Source organism: Dipodomys merriami, unplaced genomic scaffold (assembly GCF_024711535.1).
Source record: "Dipodomys merriami isolate MVZ:Mamm:240054 unplaced genomic scaffold, mDipMer1.0.p SCAF_13, whole genome shotgun sequence".
In the NCBI taxonomy this organism is placed as follows: Eukaryota; Metazoa; Chordata; class Mammalia; order Rodentia; family Heteromyidae; genus Dipodomys; species Dipodomys merriami.
The window spans coordinates 22560048-22583116 of NW_027202604.1; the positions used below are offsets into that span (position 1 = coordinate 22560048).

The 23069-nt window shown below is 40.6% G+C and overlaps 1 protein-coding gene across 3 annotated transcripts in view; it reads right to left on the minus strand.

Annotated features, from left to right (window-relative positions):
• Window positions 1–23069, minus strand: part of Adamts9 (ADAM metallopeptidase with thrombospondin type 1 motif 9) — a 149293-nt gene that overhangs the window by 51207 nt on the left and 75017 nt on the right. For all 3 annotated transcript variants that reach the window (XM_070018891.1, XM_070018892.1, XM_070018890.1), the window contains 6 exons: window positions 22912–23031; window positions 19497–19601; window positions 19207–19374; window positions 17496–17762; window positions 13463–13624; window positions 11094–11270 (listed from right to left, as the gene is read on the minus strand). In XM_070018891.1, coding sequence (XP_069874992.1) covers window positions 11094–11270; window positions 13463–13624; window positions 17496–17762; window positions 19207–19374; window positions 19497–19601; window positions 22912–23031 — 999 coding nt within the window. The remainder of the gene's footprint in view (window positions 1–11093; window positions 11271–13462; window positions 13625–17495; window positions 17763–19206; window positions 19375–19496; window positions 19602–22911; window positions 23032–23069) is intronic.

Sequence of the window (23069 nt, forward strand, 5' to 3'; positions counted from 1 at the left end):
TACCTTCCTATGTTTTAGCTAAGAAAAAGGAGGCTAGGATGTTCTGGTATTTCCCCCCGATATCTCTTTTTCCTCATCTTCTTATTCCTAAACCATAAGCATGTATTACTTTATGCCTCCTGGCATAGGTAATATGGAGAATGAGAGGTGAAGAATGGAAAGCAATGTAAGCACAGGACTCAAAGTGACTGACTCCCCTATGTATGAGAGCAAACACAATTCTCCATTGTTAAAGAGTTTTACTCCTGTAGTTCAGTTTAGCTTGAAAAATACTTCATAAGACCTTTTAATGTACTTCGTGAAGTTTATTCCATCCAGAGTTATTAGCATGTGATCATCTTCAATAAATTTTATCATTTTTCACATGAAGTATCTTAGTCTCTGCAACGAACCTCATCATTGCAAGCATCTGCAAGATCCCCTAATTGGTTGTAATAACATTGGATCCATCAGTCTAATTATCTAGATACCTACTAGATAAATAAAACATTTAGATTTACTACTGCAAGTTTTTTTCATTTCTTCTCACATATTAAAATGTCAGACATATCATCCGATGCATACTTCATAAATACTGGATGAGTTTTTACTGGAAATTTAAAACCTTTAAATCTTGTTCTTTACTTATTTATGGGCGTGAGTGGAGTTTGAACTCTAGGTCTCCCACTTGCTAGGCAGGCCCTCTACCACTTGAGCCATGCCCCAACAATTTTTGCTTTTGTTTGTTTGTTTGTTTTAAATAGGATAGGGTCACGTGTTGTTCCTTGAGGTTGGCTTTTGACCTTGATCCTCCAAGAATCAAGTAGTTTCCCACACAGCTGGGATCACAAGCAATTACAGGCATGTACCACCATATCTAAATTATTGGTTGAGAGGAATTCTCAGAAACTTTTTGCCAAGGTGGCCTTGAAGTGCCATCTTTCTGATCTCTATTTCCTAAATATCTGGGATTACAGGTGTGAGCCACCATGCCCAACTATTTTGTTTAATTCTAAGAGAAACGTTTTTTGTTTTGTTTTGTTTTCTGATACTCACTTCCAATTTTCTTGGTTCATTCCCTGAGCAAAATTTGTGAATGTCAAAATTTCCGAGTCTAAGTTATCCCAATCTAGGATCACACACACACACACACACACACACACACACACACACACACACACACACACACACACACACACACACACACACACACACACACACACACACACACACACACACACCCCACAGCAAAAATCCCCACAACAAAACAACAAGACAAAAAAAATCTTAAATTTTGTCATTGTTTTTCCAGAAGTTGCATTTTACCTGTTTACCAACGGAAAAATAACAGGTAGGGATTAGATTTTGATTAAAACCAATATCTCAAAAGCCACAAAATTCTGTGTTCAAGTCCTACCTCAGCTACTTCCCAGCCGTGTGATATATTAGATGATTAAATTATTTTACTTCTCAGATGTTACCAGCTTCAACAAGTACAGAAGCATAGGTAAGCCAACAGGGGTGAATGGCTTAGGATAATTCCTAGCACACAGGAAAATGGACCACAACATTATGTAATTTTTATATTAAAAACTCAAAATCCTCTATCATCAGGGGAAGAAATACATTGTACAAAATAAAGCAGGTGAAAAATCCCATCCTTTGTGGATGACTTCACTTTCTGAGATATTTCGAAAGGGAGTGGCTTTGGGAGAACTATTTGACTTATTTCTCATTTTGGCGCTCCTGAGAAGAAGCATGACTGATTATTAAGTAATTGTAAGAATACAGAGAACCTGCTGGATTCTTTAAATTCAGGATGTTGCCTTGAAGGGCTGGAAATGTTTCTGATCTAGGGCAAGAGAACTGATGGTACCATGGATCAATCTGCGTCCAATGTTGTTGCACAAATTTAAAGTTGTGTCCGGGGTAGGTGTGAGAGAGAGACTTTAGGACAACAGAGGTCTGTGAATTGAGCCTCAAAATGTTTGCTTAACACTGAGGAGGGTCAAGACTTGCAAAGTCACATGAGGACAATTACAGTGATGAAGGCAACATGGCCTCAATTCTGATTCTTCAGATGTTTCTAGAAAACAATGGGCTGCAAAGCCAGCCTGCTCAAAGTCTGAGGCTTTAGATAGGAAAAGCTGCCTCCCAAAACACGACTGCTTCTAAGAGAGAATGGTCTCTTGGAATTCCAGCTACCACAAGGCAACTACCTGGTAGGTTCTGCTGTAGCCTTTTCTTAGAGAGAGAGAGAGAGAGAAGCATCCATCAAGACATGCCCTTTCAACTCACTGCACACACAAACATGCTTTGCTTTCTCCTGATGTGAACTGAACTGCCACAGTGAACTTGAACTCTGAGACACATGAGGAGAGTTTGTTTTAACAGCTGCTTTTGCAATGAAGCCCTGGAGTTAGTGCTCTTCAGACAGCTGGTTCTGATAGCCTGTCTTTTTGCTGTTCTGTTGTTTCTAATGCCCAGCTGTCAAGACACACCCACTGAAGATCTACTAAACAAAAAAATGCTAATTATAATGGATGTGAGTGGTCCTCTGTAGGAGGTCTCAAATACTGACATAGGACTTTTCTCCCCAATTTATTTTTTATGTTTTGTTTTTGCTCTTTTAGGGCTAACTGTCCTGTCCAATATGGGAACCATGACTCCAAGGGAGCTACTTAAAACTTAGAGTAGTTACCATTACTCTTTTTTACTTTTTCTTTTTACGTTTAACTTTTCTGCGATTTGAACCCAGGGCCTCATGCTTGTTTGCTCTACTCTACCACTTGAGCCACACCTCTAGCTAATCATTTTTTTTCACATAGGACCTTACTTCTTGTCTGGATTGTTATCCACCTATTTCAGGCTTCCTGTAGTTGCTGGGATAGCAGGCACCATTACTGAATCCAGCTTCTCTCTATCGACATCAATTCTCGTGTATTTTCCTGCCCAGTCTGGCCTTGAACTGTGATCCTCTATTTTCAGCTGGGATTACAGGTATGAGCAACAAGAAGTTGTCTTTGGCTCTTAATTTTAATTAACAAAAACAATTTTTTAATGCAGTTTCCTTCCCATTTAGCAATATTTTAAGAGCTTGGTGTTTAGAAACATGACTTCCATATTGGAAAGCAAAAGCAACATTCCTGTCATTGGAAGACTATGTTGGTCAAGGCAGATAATTGATAAAAATGACCAATTACCAGGTTTGGCCTATATGAGATGTCTTACTGCCCACCAGGCATACTTGACAGTCTAGGACTTTTAGCTTGAGTTATTTTTCAGATAGCCTCTTGCTTTTTGCCTAGGGCCAGTTTTAGACAGTGACCTTTCTCTCTATGGCCTCTGACTTAGCTAAGATTATCAGCACACTCTCTCAGATCTCTTTTCTTGGTTGAGAAGAAGTCTTCCTAACTTTTTGCCTGGGCCTTGGACCACAATTGTTGCCTGGTTAGTAGCTGGGATTCCAGGTGGGAGTCACCCACCATCATCAGCTTGACTGCCAATCTTCTATTTCATAAAATTCTAGGTAGAAAAGGTGTGTGTAAGTGTGTGTGTGTGTGTGTGTGTGTGTGTGTGTGTGTGTGTGTGTGTGTGTGTGTGTGTGCATTTAAAATTTTAAAAAGGCATACATGACAATCATCCCACTTGAGAGGAAACAAGAAGCCAAGAAAATGGTATGGTAACCCACAATTCAAGATCTTTTTATTGAGCCGGGCGCTGGTGGCTCACGCCTGTAATCCTAGCTACTCAGGAGGCTGAGATCTGAGGATCACGGTTCAAAGCCAGCCCGGGCAAGAAAGACCATGAGACTCCTATCTCCAATAAACCACCAGAAAACCGGAAGTGGTGCTGTAGCTCAAGTGGTAGAGCGCTCGCCTTGAGCTGAAGAGCTGAGGGACAGCGCCCAGGCCCAGAGTTCAAGCCCCACGACTGACAAAAAAAAAAAAAAAGATCTTTTTATTGGTAACCATTAAATAAAAAGGAGTTCATGTACTCTCAGGTCACACTTTCCCACAGGTGTGGAAAGCTGGATTCCAGAATGCAGAAGGCAGAAAGTCAGGTCTTTCACAGATCTGAACTCTCAGACCAATGAGCTCAGGTTTGGGTTCTAAAATAACTGGGAACAGAAGTCAAATTGGTTCTCTGACAGGAAGTTAAAAAAAAAAATTCTATGTCAGGTGTCAGGAAACTTTTTTTTTTTTTTTCTGCTTATGTGGTGCTGAGGAATTGAACCTAGGGCTTCATGCATGCAAGGCAAGCGCTCTACCACTGAGCCACCTTCCTAGCCCCTCAGGAAACTTTTGTCACCAAAAATTCCTGGACAGCAAGGAGCTGGTGGTTCATGCCTGTATTCCAATCTATTCAGGAGACTGAGATCTGAGGACTGTGGTTCTAAGCCAGACTCAGTAGGGAAGTTCATGCGACTCATCTCCAATTAACTACCAAAAAGCTGGAAATGGAGCTAGGGCTCAAGTGGTAGAGTGCTAGCTTTGAGCAAAAGAGCTAAGGACAGGCCCAGGCCTTGAGTTTAAGCCCCAGGACTAGTATTCATACACACATATACACATACACACAAATTTCCACATCTAAAACAAAGATAATATGGCTACATTTTAGTTCATTGAACACCATCGTCTTTGACCAGGAAGCTGTACTCTAATAGCAATTTGTATTTGTACTTTTATGGTGGTGTGGGGGTGAAGGGCTGGGGGGCGGGGAAAAGCAACCTGTTAGTTGTAATTACATGGGCTTAGTTTTCTTCATTTCATACTAAATTTTTCCTCTGTCCTTTATAACAAGTACTTCTAACATACTCCTTGCTGTTACCTTCCCACCCAGAATAGAGGCGACCCCACAGTCCTTCAAAAGTACTTGTAAAACAAATGCCTTTTATTTGTAAAGGAAGGATGCAGAGGTTTTTAACTCTTCTACCCCATCCCCCCACAAAATAAATCTTCTGCAACTGCTTTTGCTAATCTGCAAGATTCCTTCCTAGGCAATTATGCTTGGAGCCAAACTCTACCTCCCACTCTACATTCCAAAGTTTCTGTTCCTTTCAGTTCCAAAGAGACAACACCAAGGAGGGAGTCAGGCAGAGCCGGACACACACCTCCCTTCACTTTAACCTTCTCCTCCTGTGCCTCTCACTTTGGACTTTTAAAACCCATCGATATAGAAATCTGTCACACTACCATCCAGCACTCATCAAATGTCTCTTTTAGGAATACAATCACTGTAAAAACAGAGGGAAAATATTTATAGACTTAAGTGTTCTATCCAAACAAAAAGATGTGGATGGTTAGGGGCTGGTGGCTTGTGCCTATAATCCTAGCTATTCAGGAGGCTTAGATCTGAGGATCATGGTTCAAAGCCAGCCCAGGCAGGAAAGTCTGTGAGACTCTTATCTCCAATTAACCACCAAAAAGACAGAAGTGGAGCTGTGATTTAAGTGAGACAGTGCCCAGGCCCTGAGCTCAGCCCCAGGACTGGCACACACACAAAAACAACAATAAAACAAATGAACAAAAACACTCAAAGAAAGGCTGTGATTTCCATGTCATACTCTTTTGATTTAAACTTTAATTTTATTTATTTATTCCAGTACTGGGGCTTGAACTCTGGGCTTTATGTCTTGCTTTTTCATTCACATCTGATCCTCTACCACATGCGATATACCTCTACTTCCAGCTTTTTGCTGGTTATCAGAGATTAGAGTCTCTCAGATTTGTCAACCCAGGGCTAGCTTTGAATCTTGATCTCCTTAGTAGCTAGCATTACAGGTTATGTGTCATTGGCTCCTGCTTATCTTCTTCTTCCTATTTTTTAATATGCCATACTGACAGTGCCAAATACTGTGGATCCTGTTTCATTTTTAGAAATGCGAGCACCTTGAAGATATGTTTTCATCTTAGTAAAGATAATGTATTTACAAAAAATGGGCACTTAATGTAATCATTTTTTCAGAATCAAAATCTTGATATCATCTTCCCTCTGTCCTCCAAATCTGGCCAAAATTATATCATTTACAGGAAATTATGGGGTTTCTTGCAATTTCCTAAACTCAACCAGTTGGTTGATATTTCTATGCCTGCAGATTATGGGGATTTATCAACAGCACTAATAAATTTGGCTCTCCAGCTACTGGACTCAAATGGACACTGTTGTTACTGCTTCAGTATTGGTTAAGATTAGATGATGTGTGAGTTTTAGGCATGTCTGTCAATAATTATAAACAGGGTCAAAATTCATACTGAATTTAGGCTGGTTTCTTTCTATCCAAATAGGATTAAAAAGTCCATGCTCAACAGGTGTCTACCTACCACTACAAAGCCCTGTGGGTTCTTACCAACACCTCCCTCATGGGCAGCAAGCAGGCTGGTAGGATGTATGTTTGCATGACATGGAGCATGGTAAATACTCAGTACAAGTTATCTGCTATCATCATTTCCTGGAACATTATCTTAGTTTGTAATTTTCTTTTTTGTTTTTTTGTCAATTGAACTTGGGGCCTGGGCGCTGACCCTGAGCTCTTCAGCTCAAGGCGAGCAATCTGCCACTTAAGCCACAGCACCACTTCTGGTTTTCTAGTGGTTAAATGGAGATAAGAGTCTCACAGACTTTTTTGTCCTGGCTGGCTTTGAACTGTGATCCTCAGATCTCAGCCTCCAGAGTAGCTAGGATTATAGGCATGAGCCATCGGTGCCTGGCTTATATATATATATATATATATATATATATATATATATTAACCCTAATTCATAAAGGGACTCACTTGTTTTGGTCTTTCATGTACAAATTCCATTATAAACCTATGGGGGAAAAATGGGGTCCCAATAAAGAAATGAAGTATTAACAGGCTTTTAGACTCATTTTTAATGATGATGTATATAAATGCATATATACTATATATATGCACATATATATATGTATACTTATACATATATATTACAAAGGGTAGGTTCTCTTGAAATGTCCATGTTTATTGGCATAATATTTTATTTTTCTTTAATAAGAAAAGCTTTCTGAAATCTACTGAAGGTGAACAAATGGCAAAACTGATGTATGTAAGCCTTTTGCTGTTAACTAAACACAGAGAACAAGGTGCAGTGAAATTTATGCAGAATAGCTTTGGTTTTCCCACATTCAGAGCCAGTTCTTCTAAACAGGTTGTGGTCTTCTAGCTAATTGATCATTACTACAAATCCAAGAAATAGAGCATTCATACTTCATAGATAAAACCCGATGAATAAGGACAATATCAGAACAGAAAAAAAATACCAACAAACTGTGAAATTTCATATATTTTTGTTTATAAAACTATGCATCACTTCTAATTGGGAAATACTTTTTGTAGAGTATCTCTTTAAGCTATCCAGCTACATGTGGCTATTTAAGAATTTTGCAAGTAGGAATAGGTTGGAGGAAATTTGTAAAAATTAATATATGTATATATTTAAATCAAAAGAAACATACATTCATTTCTAACTCACATAGCCTACTTGTCTTATAGTCTACTGAGAAACAATGATAGGAAGACACTACATATAAAATTAAATAACAAATGAAGCGCTTTTGTAATAAAGGAGTTGCAAAAAAATTAAATAACATGGAAAAATAAATATGCTTTATTATATAAACATAGAAATCTGTTTTGCTCAAAATATTTTCAGAAAATACTAGGCGTGGCTGCTTAAAATGCTGTTCAGAAAACACGGTAGTGATAGTTACAATCTTTATTTTTGTTTCTAGAGACAGATCTAGTGAGGTTGTCAGACACTGATGTCAAACATTTTTCTCTTCCTACCTATGGAAGCTGCAAACTTTCATATGGAAATGAGGTAGACACAAATTCAGAAGTTGGTGAGGCGGAAACAGCAGCACTGTTCCTTCATGAGCTCGTAAATTCTCATTACTCAGGTCGACAAGCATCATTCTCAAGCAAGGCTCAGAGAACACGTTTAGATTTCTTTCTCACACTCACACAAAAACCCCACGAAAGGAATTTCCCTTGAAGAGAACCACAGTCTCCAAGGTGATATTCAAGCAGAGACACAAGCCATACACAAACAGGTGTGACAGACCTGCCTGTCTTTGTTAACTCTGATTACCTAGATGAGTTAGCTTACGGTAGAACACTCCCAATTTTTAATCTACTTTCCACTTTGACTTGACTATATAGAGTGGTCTTTCCTATGTGCTTTCCTCGCGTGGTGGAACAAGTGTACTCATGATGCAATGAAACCCTAGGACTGGTAGTGGGAGGTCCACTTCAAGGTGCAAAAGCTAGAGTCTTGTTTCAAAAACTGTCTTACCCAGAAAGTATCCAAGGACATATTTTTAAAGGGACAAAAAAAGCTAAATATTTGGAAGATTATTTTTTTTCCCTTCACATTTTGCGATCTTGATTCTTCAATTTATAATGATGTGAGCCAGAACCCCATGGTCTATCTCCAATAGGTACTTGAACTCCAAGTTCACAGAAGCTTTGTTTAGTGACTGGAAGCTGTGTGAACTGAGATTTGGGGTCTCTATCCTAAATACTGCATTTCAGTAACAAGTGCTGAGGTAGGCTAGCTCCATTCTGACCCTGAAGAAGGCTTCCTTTGACCTTGGAGAGGGCTGCTGTTCAGAAACAAGTGCTGAAGTAGGCCAGCTCTACTTTGACCTTGGAGAAGGCTTCCTCTGACCTTGGAGGAGGCTGCCTTGTCTTGACAGGACAGCTGCTATGTGTGGGAGCCCTTGGGGAGACAAGCAGCCTGCAGGAGGAGTAATTGCGACCCCAGGCTTCTAATCAGTCTAAGCTGCTGTCTGTTGAAAGCAATACATTAGCACCTCAACTGTACTCTTCACTGTTGTTAATTTCATGGACATTACAATGATAAAGCACCACCGAAGTGACTTATGGCTATGAACAGAATTCACTGAGGTATGCTTCAATTTAGAATCACATTGTACCAAAGCATCCATGGAAATAAACATGAAATTAACATCAAAATCCTACAGGAAGGATCTGAAAGACTGCCCTATCACACATGTAGTTAGGAAAAGTAATATACTACAAATGTATCTACTTAAACACATCACTTTTTGATTTAATTATTTTTTAAATCACAATTTAAAAGCCTTGCAGAAAAGGCTTTTAAACAGGTATTGAAATAATGATCACTATACAAAGGAATAACTGAACTCACATAAAGGCAGCCAAACTATTTCTTAAACCCATGCACTTGCTGCAGTGGATTTCACAGAATGGGATTTTCACTCTCTCCCTCTCTCTCCTCTCTCATGTTCCAGAAAACAGTATGCAGGGTCCAGAATAATAACACTAGATAAACTCCACATCTTCAGTTAAAATAATTAATAGTGCCTATTTTAAAATTTAAGCAGTTAAACTCTTAAAATATCTGTAGGGGGTAGTAGTAATCCTGTATAAAAAAATATGGAGATGTTGAAGAGAAACTACATAGAAACTATAAGAGAAACATGTATACATGTAATATATATATATATTCATACAAAGATGTACGGATATGCATATATACATCTTTGCATGAATATATATGTGCAAATATACACATATCCCTAGCACTATATTTTACCATTCTTTGGGACTATATATATATATATATATATATATATATATATTTTAAATTTTTATTTATTTATTTTTTACTTTCCTAAGCAATTCTTCCTAGAGAGAGAAATACGGGATGATCTAAGTAACCAGAATCTGGAGAGAGGAAATATTTATTTCTTCTTCTCACCAAACCACAGCAAAATCAAAATCAGTGCCACTATTTTTGAGAGCACTAGGTAGATTTTCGAAACATAATGCTGGGGTTGGTGTTACTATTGATTAAAAGAATGAGGTAAAAATATCTTGGGCTCAGGAAGGACATCTTCATGAAAAATAGTATGAAGGACGTGACTGAAAGAAGCCGGGAATTTCAGAGGAAGGGATGTTATATCCCTGGCTTCCTGCCCAGTTCTCCTTAGGAGAAGTTACCATTGGTATACACAAAGAACTTTTTTAGGGAAATGTTCATGTGACACCGCATGACATTTTTTAAACTCTTGAATAAGATCCTTGCAGCCTAGCTAAACAGGAGCATGTGAGAGAATACTGATGTCTTTCTAGGTTTCTACTTAATACCTACACCTCCAGCCACAGCCTCTGAAGTGGAAACTCTTGGCTCTCAGAAGCAATCAACAGGTATCGACCATGACACTTTAGGGCACCTGCTCTTCAGTTGGGTTCAGGAATAGTTAAGCCTTTTCCCCAGAGCCACAATGAAGTAAAAAAGGGCTTCTGAATATGAGTTCATAAATTCAGCTTCAGTGCAACAAATGGAAACACTTTACGTGTATTCAACAGCCCTGGTGGCTCCACAATATATGCCCAACTTAGCCAAGGTACTGTTTGACACCATCGATCCTTCTGTGTGCCAAGAGCTGCCCCAGGAGTTTGCATATGATTTACAGTGACAAACCTTGCAGAGAATTCACTATGTCAGCTGCTGGCTAAGCATCTTGCAAAGGCAGAACAAACTAGTGCCAAAACAAAACAAAACAAAACAAAAACTGCTGTCAAATGGGCTTCTTGCTTGGGTAGAAGAGAGAATGTTTCAAACACCTTGAAAGACACCAGGTCAATGATGCCACCGTTGGCCATTGGTATTTTAAACATGATTTTTCAGTCTATTTTGTGGGCACAGACTTTGCAGTGATTGCGTTGAGCTGTACCCGAGTCATGTGGAGGCAAATCACAGTCACTGAAAATTGCCTTGGCCTCAATAAGCGGGATCGTCTCCCAGCAGTCAAAATGATCACAGCTTAGAAAAGGAAAGACGGTCTGCTATTGAGTTGTCTGATTAACTACTACAGATGGACACATGCCATCTCCTAGGCAAAGGAAGATACTTCCTGGCACAGGTGCTGTATGAGGTACATGGACATAGTAATGTCACTTTGGCAATGTCCTAAAATAGTACGTTTATGCTACGGTTGTGACCATCAGGCGAAAAGAGGCATCCATCAGGCACGGAAGAAAGCCCCAGAATGCCTTGGAATGAGACAATGTGGGTAACAAACATGAATAGTTAGGGCCGTACCGAGCTCCAAGGGCCAGTACTCCAGGCAGCGTCTTGGCGACATGCGTGTGTGTTACACTGCTCATGATCCGGAGGTTTCTCGAGAATGTCACAGCTCAAATCTGGGAACCGTTCACCATTGGACCGCTGACAGACCACCAGTCTTGTTCGCATCCCTCCGCCACACAGCTTAGTGCACTGCAAGAAAGACAAGGAATGGATCAGTTATTCTGTTGGAATGATCTATGACAAATTTTCCTTCCCCAGTAGAAACTCTTCTTGGTCCAATTTGATTACAGCCTTGGGCAAGGGAAATCTGACAGAGAGGACCAAGTTGAATTACTGTGATAATACACAATGGACCACACTGGATTGAAGACTTCCCCTAAACCTATAATAAGGACTTCTCTGCATTCTATGTAGAGCGCAATTAAAAACACCGAAAATTAAATTCTTTAAGGTATCTGAGATCAAAACAATTAAACCAAAACTAGAAATAAACAAAAATTACCCACTATCCAATAAAGGAGAGATGCCTTAGCCGAATCTATTTTCTGGTAACTTTTAAGAACCTGACACTCATCGTAGACAATTCTCCAACTCCAGTCTCTATAGATTCTGATGACGCTGAACTATTTTTATTCTACTCTAAATCTTAGGATAACAGAACTACAATTTGCCCTGGGGATGAATAAACAGAGCAAGCACTGGGAATGCTGGCTCATGTCCTGACTCCTGGCAAGATCCAGACTTCTGAGGCAGGAACAAGTTGTATTTCTTGGACAGTGCTGCCCAGCTCACATTTAGGATCCTGGACATTCAGTTTCCTTGCTGTGTCAAGGGCAGATCTCACCCACCATTTGGAAGGCTCAATCTGTGCTGACTAGCATCCTAGCAAAGGCATGTACGCTCTCCTGGCTTAGATCCAGTTACAGAAGCTTAATCATGTGTCCCACAGGACAGAACTGTGCAAGGAATTTTGGGAAAAGCCACAATACCCGAGCCTTGCCCTCTCTCTTCTCCCTTAGCAAAGCCCTCCAGAGCATGACGCAACTGTCATTGGAAGTCAACAAAAATTCCTGTTCTAGCTGCTTGTGGCTACTAGATTACGTGTATGAAATCAAGAAATGTGGCCATGACTCCAGTGCCAAGAGTGTGAACTCACACACCCATCATTCAGTTCTCTCATTCTTCTTCTCTTGGAACTGGGTTTCTTGGGTGTTGTCATCTTTTATTTGGTAAATTTTACAGTCAAGACAGAATAACTCAAACTTTAAATTTGTGCTTTCCCTGTGGACTGATTCAACTGTGGAGGGATACATTCTTGGTTAGCCCCCAAAACCCAGAGCCCTAGTATTAAGTATAATGTAGGCTCAAAACCTCCATTTAATAACAGTGTTATTCATGCTAATAACTGTTCTGAACAATAATAATATAAATTGTTCCTACATTATTAGGATAGTTGACAGACATGATCTCAAAATAGTTGTGAATACGATGATTATTCACATTTACAAATTTAGGAGACAAAGATTTGGCAAGGTAGTACTGTGTGTCAAGGAGCCAGGAACGGGAGCAGGACCTGGTTTTGTGTGCCATGAACACTATACTGCCCCTTATTGATCCAGGCAGGTAATCCTGAAAAGGCACTGATTGAAGAATTCCATTATCTGAGAATATACAGCTAATTGCTCACTTCAAAGATTGCAACATGTCCTCCTTGATAGGAATAATAACACCCATTCATTTCATGAGGAACTTAAGCATTAGAAGACATTATTCTATGGGAATAAAAATGTACCCTAAACAACCCCCAATCTAGGAAACAGTTGTCCAGTTGTTCCACACACTAATCTAATATCTACTTCCATCACTGTGCAAGCATTCATTTTTAATCATCATTGCTTAGAGAGTAAATGACTTAAACTAGCATTTATAAGAATTCTTTCCTAATTATTCTCCCCTTGCTGTCTGTTATTAGTAATAAGTGAGTTTTAAACTAAATTCAGAACAAAGATGAGTCTTTCTCCTTAAAATACAATGTAGCTGGGGACTAGAGGCTCACACCTGCCTATAATCCTAGCTACTCAGGAGGCTGAGATCTGAGGACAGTGATTCAAAGCCAGCCTGGGCAGGAAAGTCTGTGAGACTCTTATCTCCAATTAACCACCAGACTTGGCACTGTGGCTCAAAGTGGTAGAGAGACAGCCTTGAGCTGAAACAGCTCAGGGCAGCGTCTAGATCCTGAGTTTAAGCCCTATGACTAATGGGGAAAAACAAAACAAAAACAAAAACAACAAAACAATGTGAATAGTGACTCTACTTAGTTGACATAATTCCTCTTTGTGCTTATCACAGGACAGACAGACAGACCAACAGTTTGCTCTTACCTCTCCCCAGCTGCCATAAACCCACTGAGGACAAGGACCGGATTCACAGGCCCGTTGCTCATCTGGTTTTATTCTCTCCACGCAGTCATTCGCAGTATATCCGTTTTCATCCTGACACACCACAACACGCCGCTGGGACCCACCAGCACAGGTACTAGAACACTGAACACAGCAGGAAAAGAGTTAATCCTCCATGCTACATCTTAGCCCCAGAAAACACAGCTGGATGAAAGGTTAGAGAGATGATGGGGGCCATCACAGTGGAAGAAGGCTATCAGGAGAGGCCCGGGCAGTTCCCTGAGGGGAGGCTGGTTAAGGTGTATTTGTATAAACACCCGTGGAGGACAGAGGCCCAGCCTCTCCTTCTCCCAGGCTTCAGGCCCTCAGTAGGTGCTCATTAGATACCCAATGGCTTGATAATATCTAGGATCTTGTCTTCCTGTGTCCTCTCTGTATCTCAGGGAGGGACTAGCGTGTTGGAGTTTACTTGGGAATTCTTTCCAACATTTAAAGAGCTTATTTTAAACCAACATTGGACTTCTCTTTCAACACACAGCTCAGATTACATGCTTAATGAATTGCCAGTTGTTGAAATTAAGCTTCCATAAGATCCCACTCAATTACCAATGGAATGCCTTGGGGACATAATTTTCCAGCAGGCAAATGCTCCTTACTTTCCTCTTTACAAATGTGTGGACTCTGCGGGCTAATGGTAGTAAGATATGTTTTGTTTATTGATTTTTTCCCCTTCCTCAATGAACTTGGTTGAATTCTATCTTGACAGACCTCTGTTCAGCTGTATTTTGGACTTACCCTCTCTCACGGCTGTCCCTGAGTTTGTTTGTATTCTGTTTCCTTTCCCACACATGCTTCGTATAGCCCTCTAGTGTATCAGCACCTGGAGTGTTTTCTTTTCCACAGTTTCCTTATCTTTTTAACCTAGTGTGTTTGCTAGCATCCTTGAATCTGAACGTTATTAACGTCAGAGTGCCTATCAAGTAAGCATGCAGTCCTCAAAGCAATGCCATTTGTACTACTTATCAAGATACAAATAGCATTGCAAGCATGTTTTGTTTTCAGTTATGATTTCTGGGTTGGCCATTCATTCATTAATTCATTCATTTTGAGCCAGACTCACTAGATAGCTCAGTCTGGCCTTGAACTCTTAATCCTCCTGCTTCTGCTTCCTGAGTGGTAATATTATAGGCGTGTACCACACATGTACCAACTATGTTGTCAAGCCTAGCTGCAAGTTCTAGAAAGCTGATTTGTGCGCTTCCTATTCCACCCTAGCTGAAACCAGGGTTATTTAAAAATACACTCAGGCCTTGCTTCTTGTTGGCCAGCTTCTTCCATATCAAGATGTGAAGCTATTTTGCTGATGTCTCTGGGCCTCAATTAAACTGCTGTGCTGAGAAATTGTAGTTGCCTGGCCTATGCTGGTCGAATGACAAGCAAGTTCAAAATGTAACCAACCTAATCTGTATCTACACTCTCATTTTATACTGAGTTTACTTTTGAAATCACAGAGCAGGATAACAGATCTATTAGTTCTTTGTAAGAAAACATTTAGACATGTTTTAATTATACAAATTCTACTTTTGTTTTCCTGAGGGATCTGGGGATTTTTCTGGGTCAGTGGTGGGACTTGAACTCTAGGCCTGGGTGTTGTCCCTCAGCTCTTCAGCTCAAGGCTAGCACTCTACCACTTGAGCCACAGCGCCACTTCCAGTTTTCTGGTGGTTTATTAAAGATAAGAGTCTCATGGACTTTCCTGCCTGGGCTGGCTTTGAACTGTGATCTTCAGATCTCAGGCTCCTGAACAGCTAGGATTACAGGCATGAGCCCCCAATACCTGGCAAAACCTGGAATTCTTACTGTAAGCCTGGATACATTTAAAATTTTTTTTTTCTTTCTAAAAAACCTAATATAGTAAAAATACAGGAAACTGTAGTTTTTTTGTGGTTTTTTTTTTGTTTTTTACCTTTGGGGATCAGAATTGAAAGTTAGGAAGGGCCTTCCATGATATAAATGGATTTGTGATATTTTGGCCGTTGAGTTTTAGCTTCATTATGTCGCTTGTGAGCTTGATTGTGGCCCCATACAAGGGTAAGCTCCCTTAAAGAGGGCTCATTATTAAAACTTGTGTTCTGGACAGTTGTCACATCATGTACTATATAAAGAAATATGCATAAATACTCTCCCAGGAGGTCAGACACGACAACAAAGGGAAGAAAAAAGAATTAAATTGTATAGCTTAAACCTCATTTAAGTTATAAACAAACAATAAGGCTTCCAAGTCAGATGCTGGCTAATGCATGTCTGTAATCCCAGCTACTCAGGAGGCTGAGATCTGAGGACTGCGATTTAAAGCCAGCTTGGCAGGAAGGTCTATGTGAGTCTTATCTCCTATCAATCACCAAAAAGCCGGAAGTAGAGCTATGGCTGAAGTAGTAGAGCAGCAGAGTGCTAGCCTGGATCAGAAAGCTCAGGGACAGTGTGCAAGCCCTGAGCTCAAATTCTAGGACTTACACCATGAGTAAAACAATGGTATTGCCTATGGTTACAAAAAACTAATAACCCAATCTTTCTTAATTGTGGGTTCTTGTCTAAGGGCAGGATCATTCTTTTTTTTTTTTTAAAAAAAAAAAAAGCACGTGTCTCAAATATAGATTAAGAAGAACAGTAAATGCACATAACAACAAATAAAAAGAGCATTAAAAAATGCTTATGCTACAATTACAATGCACGTGTGTGAATCCTGAATGTTTTCAACTAGAAAAAAATCATGAGATTACAGAAGTTAGTTCTCCTGATCACCCTTCAATTTCTCAGGCCTCAGAACTTTACAAATGGAGGAAGGGGGGAATCTGAAAGCAGGAAGCAAGAGAGAGGATGAGGTGGTGAAGGTTGAAAGTTGGGTCGATATAGCCAGCAGAGTGCACACACTTGCAGACGGTGTTAGGTACCACTAATTAGTGTTCACAGGCTGCACATCTAACTTCCTGAAACAGAGCCCTAGTGAACAACAGACAGCTTCTCTCTGATTTGTTTTAGCCTAAAAATAATTAAGCACAATTAACAGCTCTGGAAGGAAAGTAATAGCATTTTTTAAAAAAAGACTCTTGAATGATTAGCATGCTCTCTCTAATTACAAGGTCCACAGTTACCCTCTCTCTCCTGAGTTTTACTGGCTATGTCAGTATTCCACAACATAAAAAATTATTTAATAAAAACATCCACATCCACATTTATTGGTTGCTATTAAATATTCTTCAAGGCCTTTCTAATTTGAAGCTAGTAATAATGATCATAATAAGTACAACTTGCAGTATCAGTTAAGTCCTGGCTCTAACAGAGGGTATGGCACTGTATTTGTAACATCTGATTTAAGTCTTTGAACCAAAGGGAGCAGGAACTAATTTGGCAGATGAGGAGACTGGGGTTCACAGAGGAGAGGGGACCAAAGTAGAAGTCTTTGTATCAGAGAGGGGTATCTTCCCTTAACTCCTGTGCCGATAACATTAGATATTGGCACTCCTCCTTTACGCACAAAGCTTACCAACATAAGTATTTCCGCTCAACCCTGGAAAATAATCTACTAGGACAAATTATACAGCAACTAAGCCATGCCAGAAATTGCCCAGGCCTAGAAAAAAAACAGCACAAAAGTAAATCACATTCATGAAGAAGTCTCTCTGCCCTTTCTTTGCCCTCTAGGTATAGCCTGCTGTTCCTCTGGGTTCAATCCTGAGGGATTTCACATGTACCCCCTCAGATCACTCAGTGTGACATCCTTCTTTCCCCCCCCCCCCAATGAAGGCAGCTCACAGATGCACTGGGAAGGACCAGCCTTAGGCCTCCTTCCTGGGACTGTAACTAACCCATTACATCCATTCACAGTGTCTCAGGAAGGAAAAAGAAAAAAACCAAAAACCATTAATCGCTTTAAGGCCATTTGAGACCATTTTTCCCAAATCCCACCCTCAAGTGAAGGCAGGCCAATTCCTGAAAAATTGCAGAGAATACTCACTGCTCCCCAGGGTCCTGTTCTCCACTGGTTCCCACCTAGCACGTGGGTCCGGCTAGGGCTGGCGCTCCTGGGGCGGTAGTCCTCGTTTTGGAATGGGTGCTGAGCGAGGCTGTCTGGGGTCCATTGCAGGCAGGGGGACATGGAACAGTCCTGGTCCGTCTCGGGGATATAATCCGGGTCGCACTCACTCTGATCAACCACGTGGTCACTGTAGTTGACACATACCACTTGCCGAGTTGCCCTACCTTGCCCACATGTCACCGAACACTACATTGGATATTGAGAAAGGAAAAAGCCTCAGTCATTGGGGTAAGCCATTGCGTGTACATTTGAATGCACATTTCTGCAAGTGCTGCAACAATGTCCCATGTGCTGAGGCCAAAAGTCACCCTTGACTGTTCTCTTTTCCCCCTACCCAATGTCCACTTCCTTAAGAAATTCACTCAGCTTGCTATTCAAAATATATTCCTCGATGGGTGCTGGTGGTTCACACCTGTAATCCCAGCTACTAAGAAGACTGAGATCTGAGGATTGCAGTGTGAAGCTAGTCCAGGTAGAAAAGTCTGTGAGATTCTTATCTCCAATGAACCACCCAAAAAGCCAAATATGGCTCGAGTAGTAGAGTGATAGCCTTGAGTAAAAAAGTTAAGGGAGCATTCAGATCCTGAGTTCAAGCCCTAATATCATCACTAAAATGTATGTGCACACAACACTTCTGTGAAAGCAAAACACCAGTCTCTATGCCATTATTCTGCTTGACTTATTTCTAGTACTTATCGGTATTTGTTGCTTTATCACTTACTTTGTGTGTGTATGTGTGTGTGTGTGCACACTAGAACTGGAGCTTGAATTCAGGCACTCTCCTTAGCTCTTTTCACTTAATGCTGGTGCTCTACCACCTGAGACAAACCTCCATTTCTGGAATTTTTGGTGGTTAATTGATGATAAGAGTCTAGCTTCTATTTATTTCGTTGACTGGGTCCTCCATTGGAACAAACTCCATGAAGGTGGGGACTTTATGATTCATTACTCACTGCCCTTTCATATCTAATGAGTGAATAGAAAGATGGATCTGATAGATATATGAACTGATGGGTGGACAGGCTCAAGGATAGACAGATGGATGAGTTTGGAAATTCAAAGTGTTGAGTGTGAGATATCTCTCATTTCTTGAGTACCTACTTTTTGCTAAGCATTCAACATATAATCTCAATAATCCACACAACAAGCTAATCAAGACAAAGGTTCATCTATTTGTATAAAAACCCACGATAGAGCTCTTGCTGGGGAACCAAGAATGAGTTGACTTTAAGGAACTACGGAATGCAGTGGGCACCAAAAACACAAAGTCGGAGTATCTAACCTACACTCTTCTCTCCTCTTGCCACTTTTGGAGAGCTACAAACCTTTGTATACTGTGCAGATTTACTAAAGTTGTGGATTTCCAATCAGCCCCAAAGGACAGATGGCTCAAGCAGAGGGCAAAATGGTCTATCCAGCTTGCTTTTGAAACACATGTATATCTCATACACTTGATTAACATTCCTTGCTCATTTGACCCGCTGACTATACGTAAAGCAGAGTAACTGAAATCACAAACCAAGTTCAACACAGAACTACTATTCCTTCACATTTGGGGTTCCTCCCTAGCTCCTTGTACCTCTCATTGTTGCCCCAATTCAGCCCAATCCCACAGAATTCACTTGCTTACAGAGCTCCAGTCCAAAGCTTTCCACTGCCCACAGGGTGTCACGGCACATTCCTCCTTAGCCACTGGCCTAGGCAGCATGGCACACGCGTTCTCATCAGCCACAGAGCCATCTTCATCCCGACAACTGACGTATCTCATCCGGGTCCCTTTCCCACAGGTAGCTGAGCACTGGAGGTTGGAGTCAAGCAATGCAGACAGCTCACTTGAAATGGACAGCACCTACTTCCTCAGTCATGCCAGGGACCCCCTGCCGCCCTCCTCCCCCTCACTTCTCCCACCCCACTTCTTACAGGAGTCCAAGATCCAAATCTCCACTGGGTTCTTGGAACACCATGTGAGCTTCTCCTTGCTTCTGGGGCCAGGGGAAGAGGATGACAAGATGGTAATTCACAGTCCTAGAAAGGGGGAAAAGGCTCATTACTTTCAGGTCTACAACACATTTCAATGGTCATGGTGTACAAGAATGTGTGTGTGTGTGTATATATACATGTACATGTACATATATATATATATATATATATATATAGACACATCATGCTAAGAGTTGTATGACCTCAGATTTCATTTCTACATGTCATACAATTTCCTTCTACCCCCAACTGTGAAACAGTACATGATCTAAGAAACTTTAACACTGCCTGCCCAGGGGCTACTTAATGAGTGAGTGTGTATGTGTGTGTGTGTGTGTGTGTGTGTGTGTGTGTGTGTGTGTGTGTGTGTGTGTGTGTGTGTGTGTGTGTGTGTGTGTGTGTGTGTGTGTGTGTGTGTGTGTGCGCACTAGGGCATGAACTCAGGACCTGTGTGCTGCCCCTTAGCTTTATCACTCAAGTGCTCTACCACTTGAGCCATAGCTTCACTTCTGGCTTTTTTCCCATGGTGGTTAATTAGAGATAAGAATCTCACAGACTTTCCTGCCTAAGCTGGCTTGGAACCATGATCCTCAGATCTTAGCCTTCTGGGCAGCTAGGACAACAAGTGTGAGTTGACAACACTTGGCTGCTTAATGATTTTATTTACCTGTTAATTATAAAGAAACAAAAACACTGTAATGCAACCCATATGTCTAGAAAAGTAACATTTAAACAAATTATTACCTGTTAATGTTTAAAAATTCTCAAGGTTAAATTCTGTTCTCACATTAAAGTTTTTCCTAATCAGACTTCGTCAATCATGAACTTGTTTTCCCAGTTTACCTAATGATAACACCCAAGGCCCTGAAGGTCATGTCCAGATAGAAAAGGTGTATTCAACAGGCCAATGCCTGGAATTTCCTCCACTACCCTTCAATCACAGAGACAGAAGTCCCTATAAAGAATCCAGCCATCTGTGTGCAGATAATATTCTCAGACTTACAGAAGGAAAAAAAGAAAAACAAAGTACACACCTGCTCATAATTATTCTCAGACTCAGTGCTTGCCAAGGATTACGTGACTTAATTCATATCTACTCAAAGCCTAAGAGCTGGCAGGCACAAGTCTGAGGCTGAACATGACTGGTGCTCCCTTGCCTTGAAACCTTACACGTAGAACGTTGACAGTCTGTGACTTGGCTCCAGATCTTCCCATCCCTTTGCCTGTGGTCCAAGGAAAACCACAGGAGACTTGGCAGTAAAGAAATTATTTGTCGGGTGCGCATAGCTTGTGTCTGTAATCCTGTACTCAGGAAGCTGAGGTCTCACAACTGCAGTTCAAAGCCAGCCCCGGCAGAAAAGTTTGTGAGATTTTTATCTCCAATTAAACCAGCCAAAAGACAAAAGTGGAGCTGTGGCTCAAATGACAGAGTGCTATCCTTGAGCAAAAATTTCAGGGACAGCACCCAGGCCTTGAGTTCAAGCCCCACAACCAGCACAAAAAAACAATAACAACGAGAAGGAATTATCTACATGCAGCAATTGGGGGAGCCCTATAGTCAAATGGGTATCATAGAATATCAGAGAGAAATTATGTTTGGAACTTCAAGGGGATCAACAAGTCTTTACTTGATGTTTATTTTAACATGGTGTGGCTAACATTTCCCAGTCATTTATCACCCGGCCATTTGGGACACTTCTATGAAAAAAATTGACACAGCTCTCCATGCGCTGTTTTATGAATTAATTAATCGACGATAATGTCATAAACAACAGGGCCACATGCATTCACTTTGTAGAAGCTCTTTATCCATTGAGAACACATGCTGAAATGAAGCAAGAGAGCCATGCTCAGCCCAAGGCTGTCCACCGGGCTGCACGGGACTCACTTTGCGCAGCATTTGTGCACCCAGTCTGGGTTCAAATCCTGCCTTCACCAACTAGCAATGGTAAGTCGTCTCTTGACATAAGTGATACAAAATCAGGTACAAACCATAAAAGTATGCAAGTAAAAGAAAAAGATGGTGTATGTATATGTGTGTCAGGTACACACATATCTGTTTGTAGATATTTGCACATATGTAGAAATTATATACCTATGGAGGTATGTTAGTATACATTTTGCCAAGCTAAAGCAATAAAACATACAATTATGTTAATGTCCATATAGCAACTGATTTTTATAAAATACTTCTGTTGATTGTTGCTGCTTTTGAACTTATTGCCAAACCATGATTTTAATTGTCAAATAAATGTAGTTCGGATGTAAACACTGCTTGATATCTTGTTTATGCTGAAGAGAAGGGTGAATGGGAAATGAGAAGATGTTTGTCAGAATCTGACTCACTCAGATAATTTTTAAATACTAGAAAAATATTTCCTTGCTTTTGGGGTGCTATTCAGAATGTCAGAGCTACAGATGGAAGATTCTTTCAAATTTAATTGGCATTGTTAGCGTTCTTTCCATTCAAGTCTAAGCAACTAAGATAATGAGTGAGTGATAGCACCCATCAAATTCTAGGTGTGAATACTATCAAAGCTAATTTCAAGCTATTAACTTCATGTCAATCAACCTTGGAAAGAGAAGATCTGTGGTACACCATTATATAATATATCCATCATATGTAAATAACCACAGGAGTAATAGTAAAGATAATTCGAAAGTCATCTGTTCTAAACATTTAATGTCATCTGCTTGATTACAGATTTATATTTTCAATTTTTAATAATGGCTACATTTAAACTCCAGCTCATAAAGCGCTTGTAGTTTTTAGTTGGCTGATATGTGCTAATCTAAGCTAGTTTAGATACTTTTTCTGAACTTAGAACATAGTTAATGAAGTCTATGAAGAAATCACTGGGGAAAAAAAGGAGTTTAAGTAAATGAGACCAACATTTGCCATCCAATAAGAACTGATATCAAACCTCTATTGAAAAAGAGCAGAACAGGGCTGGGAAGGTGGCTCAGTGGTAGAGCGCTTGCCTTGCATGCCTGAGGCCCTGGGTTCGATTCCTCAGCACTATATAAGCAAAAAGAAAAAAGCCGGAAGTGGCACTGTGGCTCAAGTGGTAAAGCGCTAGCTTTAAGCTGAAGAGCTGAGGGACAGCGCCCAGGCCCAGAGTTCAGGCCCCACGACTGGATCCCCCCGCAAAAAAAAAAAGAAAAAATAAAAATAAAAAGAGCAGAACAAAAGATTAGATTCTAAACGTAATAAACAAGTAAATCTAAATGGAACCAACCAGTTATTCTGCCTACATCATGTTCAATAAGAAGATTTTGATTTTGTCTGAACCAATGGGACGTTCTGGTGTCTTAGGACCCAAAACTAGGCACAGAGGTGAAGGCAGGAACTCACCTGGGTATCAGTGGGTCTTGTCGCAGCATTGCAGTCATTATCATCCACCACCGACATGTAAGCCCCAAGGATGCACTTTACCGCCCTGCGCTGGTATCCCTGGCCACAGGTGACACTGCACTGGGGGAAGAAAATGAGACAAGTTCAGCAAGTCTTCT